Here is a 4893-nt window from a genome sequence, read left to right on the forward strand (position 1 = left end):
TTATATTGCCGAGTATTATGGGCTAGGAACTATGGAAACGGCCTCTGTGTGGACAGGTGGTGAGCGTTCTAGTTGCCAATGATGCCATAGATACTCTGATGAAGGAATGATGGGAAATTATGAATCAACTGGATAAATTGGGAGATTGTGATCAGTGGTACTATGGTTTCATTAAAGGATTGTTTTAAAGTTAGCTGATGCTAAGAAAAAGGCAATTTTCATATTGGGTGTGTAAGTGGTGTGGCTAGTTTTATGTTTGCATGAAATTCCGGCTAGGGGGCCTTGGAACTCTTTTCCTTGGTACCCGGGACAAAACCTAACCAAATTCCAAATTGGATCCCATCACTACAGTGGTTGGGCGGTTGGCTAACCCATGGGATCGGATGGGGTTAGGCTGGACTGATGGATCCGTAAACCGAGACTCAATTTCTGTTATTACGATAGATGAAGTAAGTCCCGGATAGTAATTGTTCTATGGATAGGAATCAACGGCTGTGCCTCTTGATGGGGAAAAAAGCGTTGATCCCAATGATCCAAGTGCAAGTTTCTTCCTTGATCCGACCGAGTATCTTTATAGGTGCAGTTGGATCAGCGTGATCAGTAATGATCTTGACTACGTTAGAGTAAAAAATTATCCTGGTGGAATCGCCCGTGCCTTCCGGGTAAGGAAAGTTTTTTCCGGGTTCGGTTTTGGAAAAACCGACGGATTAGTCTCTTGTCCGGATATCCGTGGACGAGGCCCCGAATGTGGGACCCCTGTCCCGTGCGAGAAGTGCTACTTCCGCTGCTAGTACCCGAATCCGTTGCTCGGTGGGAACAGGGGGATCTCACAGTACAGGACCTTTCACATCACAAATACCTGTGTGCTCCTATGTAGAGAGCTTTGATGGTTGATCTATATGCTAGTAGAAGCTAGGGAGTAAACTCATAGTGATGATGATGAATTGTGTGATGAGTTAAGCATAGAGTCATCGTTGGACACATCATTTCCAACAATGGGACGTCCATAGATGAGAATAGGATCCATGTGATCTTGGAACTACCACCACCCATAAACTATAAAGGTGTGGGGAGATTTATGGCGCATGTTAGGCATTACTACAGAGTTCATCTTCTTGTATGCTATATACATTAAACCTTTATACAAGTTGCTAATTATCTTCTTTGAATAGATATGAATAGATAGGTGACAAATGCCAATGTGCTTACAGAAAGTGGCAAGAACACCCATCTTGGGATCCCCCAACTAGATAGATGGCCATAAAAAAAGCTAAACAAGAAATTAGAAAGAACACCCATCTTGGTATCCTCCCAACTAGATAGATGAATATCAATGGCCATACAAAGAGCTAAAGCAAACCCATCTTGAGATTCCCCAATTGGGATCTAATTTTTTATATGCATAAAACAGCTCCGGTTCCCCTCAGGACTTCTGGAATGTATCCGAGGGAAGCCACGGAAATTATAGTATGGGGTTTGCCTTTGGCATGGATTAATTTTGGCCGACTCATGCTTATAATTTATAAAGAGAGGATACTCTAGCCACACACACAATTTTGGCGTGTGTTTATTTTGCGTGTTTTTGACTAGTCCGACTGAGCACAATGGCGTAAGCGCGTAAGCCTGCGAAAGCTATAAAATGAATGGGATTGCGTTGTATTTTCAAAGCAAAGAAAGTGAAACTCGCACAGACACTGACTCGGCGTCTTTCTTGTCCAATCCTCTGCCTTTTAACCCTCGCATTCCATTCTCACGGTTCCTCCTCGCTTCATTCAACACCAGTAGTAGTATGGGACACCATCACCACCACCACCACCATGAAGAACAGCACCATGGACACCATGGCTATGCCGCCCCTGCTGCTTACTATCCTCCTCCTCCCTCCGCATACCCCCCTCCAGCACCTCTGCCTTACGGCTACGCTGCCCCCGACCCTTACAACTACGCCATCCAGCCGTCTCCATACGGTGCCCCCGACCCTTACAACTACGCCATCCAGCAGCCGTCTCCATACGGCGCCCCCGCTTACCCTTCCTTTGATCCCTATCAGCAGCAGCAGTTGAATCACGCTATTGCCGACCAGCATCGTCATGCCCGGAACGAGCACGCCGCTGAAGTGGGCGCCCTAGCTGCAGGAGCTTTTGCTTTGGTATGTTCTTCCCCTTCTTCTAGGGTGTCTTGAATCTAGGTTCGGGGTTTCTGCTTTCTCCATGGCAACTCATCAGGATTAGCAGGGTCTTCTTCCTGTTTATTACCGCCCAAGGTCACGGTTAAATCTTGGATATTCGGATCCTGAATAGTTAATTGTCGTAGTTGAGTAACAAGCCATCAGGGTTAGGTTTCTACCTTCTTGATGTTATTGAATGTTGTCATCCTCTACTATGGACGTACTGCTGTGCATCATGTTAGGGTCGGCGTGTCTTGTTTTCGAAGCCTAGGGTTACTGTGCGTCATGTTTAGGGTTAGGCTTTCTCGTTGTTTGATGTAAATTAATGTTGTGATGTTTGTGGCAGTATGAAGCACATGAAGCCAAAGTGGATCCAGCCCACGCAGGCAGGCACAAGCTTGAAGCAGAGATGGCAGGGGCAGTAGGTGTGGGCTCTGCTGCATACGCCTTCCATGAACACAAAGAGAAGAAGAAGGATGAGCACATCATCGCCAGCCTCAGCGGCGAAAGTCATCATGGCCAAGGCCACCACAAGCATGAAGGCCACAAACACCGTCACCACTTCTGGTGATCATTTTCATGAACATTAGCACCACTCTCTTTGTGTTGGATTGTTTCCCGTTTTGGCTCGATGCAGATTTCTATCCTAGCAGGGATCTTTATCTCATCAAGACTGCAATTTTTTTTTATTTTTTATTTTTTATTTTGTAAATACATTTCCTTATCCTTCTCTCATGTATTATTTTGAACAAGCATGGGCATTACTTGTTCGAACATTTTGCAAGTTTGATGTGTTCATGGTATGCAGTCATGATGACTTTGTTTTTCTGTGTTGTGAAACTTGGGATGTCATGGTATATGTACAACAGTTGTTTTGCTATTTGTGAAACTTCCTAGTAATACTAATGTGTGTATTAGAGAGAATTTGTGAGGAAATCAATTTAATCCAAAGCTTTCCACATGGTGTACTGCAATCCAATCTCAATTCCTGGCTGTACTAGATACAATTTTTAGTTTGATGGAGAAACTCTCTCTAATTCGGCCTTGCATCTCAAACTCTTTCCTGATTGAGCAGCTTGCTCGATGGGCCGCCTTAGGGTAAACATAGTGTAGTGGAGCTTGTCGTGTTTTCCTTTGTGGACTAGGGCGCGACCCGGTTGACCACTGCAACTCCTATTTTTTTCCGATTGGAATTCCTTCTTTACGAGTTACCATTGTTTTTCACTGTGTCAGCCTGCCTACTACCGCTCGCATCCTTCTAGTGGTTTTTGGCTTCTCGTCTCGCGCAAGGAACTTTTGGTGGTTCCCTATATAGTGAACTTCACCATATATAGGAAATTTTGAGAGATTTCCTAGTTATGTTGATGGAAATTTCTTATATATATATAGACAATCGTATTTCCCATTTAATCAATCCTCTATATGTAGGAAATATGGGCTTATATCTAGGTAATTCAATTTCTTATATAGGAAATATGGGCCAATATCTAGGTAATCAAATTTCCTATATAGAGAGTATGAGCCAATATCTAAGTAATTCAATGTACTATATACATAATATGGACCAATATCTAGGTAATTCAATTTTCTATATAGAGAATGAATAAGAAATATAGGCTATTATCTAGATAATACAATTTCCTATATAGAGAATTGATTGCCTATGTGGAGAATTAAACCACAAATGAGTAAATGGTTATTTAAAAAAATTGGTTATTTTGAAAAAATTGGTTACTTTGAAACTTTTATACTTAATATTCAAGCATTAATAATATTACAAATTGAATTACTTAAATTCTCCTCTCTCTCTCTCTCTCACACACACACACACACACACACACACACACACACACACACACAAAAACTCAATGTAACATGCGTGAAAATGTAGGTATGTCCTTTGATCTTATATAAAAAAGTAAGAGAATGATTTTATCAATACTAGCATGCCCATATTCAAGCTAAACGGCCATCTACCTTAGAAACTAAGGTTTTCTCTTTCCTTATCAAACAGATAGATATTCTCTCTCTCTTCCTCTCATACGTAATCCAAAATCTTAGATTATTATCTCCCTCTAATGTGTCGCAGCACTAATTAATGATTATAGTAAGGTTTTACACCTTAGCTAAAACATCTCCCTCTCTCCCCCTCTTAGTGTGTTCATGTCCATCTCTTTTTCTTACTCCGTGTTAAACGTCTCTTAGAATGTAAATTAAAAAAAAAACAACGTATACAATAGCCTTTCTCTCTCTTTCACTAGGTCATTGCCCAACAAGAAAATACTACACATAGCGTATATAAAGCCTCTATCCAAACTCTCCGGAATACAAAAATCTCTAGAGCTTCGAACCTCCAGTCATCCACACGTCAAGATTTCATCTCTAAGGATCTCTAAGGTTACCTCTCACCATTTCAAATTAATTAATTGAAAACAAAATTGGAAAACCATATTAAGCTTGCACTAAGTTAAAATATATACAAATAGGACAAAAGATTTGTGTTGATATTGCGAAACAATGGGAAAGAACATTTTGCATGGGAATGGTGAGAAAGAGTGAGTGTTTTGATAGAATTTACCTACATAGCTTTCAAAGGGTAGCTGTAAAACCTCTTAAGATCTCATAATACCATATACATGAGTTCATGATCTTTCTTAAGATCTCATATAATTTCATAAAATCTTTTTAGAGATCTAATGAGATCATAAGATCTGTAAGACTCTCTG

The 4893-nt window shown here is 41.0% G+C and overlaps 1 protein-coding gene across 1 annotated transcript; it reads left to right on the forward strand.

Annotated features, from left to right (window-relative positions):
* The first annotated feature begins 1639 nt into the window (after positions 1-1639).
* LOC147633962 (uncharacterized) lies at positions 1640-3048 on the forward strand. Its single transcript, XM_086805610.1, has 2 exons — positions 1640-2149; positions 2514-3048. Exons 1-2 carry the CDS (start codon positions 1640-1642, stop codon positions 2736-2738), a joined length of 735 nt encoding a protein of 244 aa, XP_086661736.1. The 3' UTR covers positions 2739-3048.
* The last annotated feature ends 1845 nt before the right edge of the window (positions 3049-4893 follow it).

Source organism: Cibotium barometz, chromosome 11 (genome assembly GCF_041138505.1).
Source record: "Cibotium barometz isolate CiBa-2024 chromosome 11, ASM4113850v1, whole genome shotgun sequence".
Lineage (NCBI taxonomy): Eukaryota > Viridiplantae > Streptophyta > Polypodiopsida > Cyatheales > Cibotiaceae > Cibotium > Cibotium barometz.

Coding starts and splice junctions, on each gene's coding strand:
- LOC147633962 (XM_086805610.1), top strand. CDS start 1,640: ATGAATGGGATTGCGTTGTATTTTCAAAGCAAAGAAAGTGAAACTCGC. Junction 2,150..2,513: donor CTGCAGGAGCTTTTGCTTTG/GTATGTTCTTCC, acceptor TGTTTGTGGCAG/TATGAAGCACATGAAGCCAA.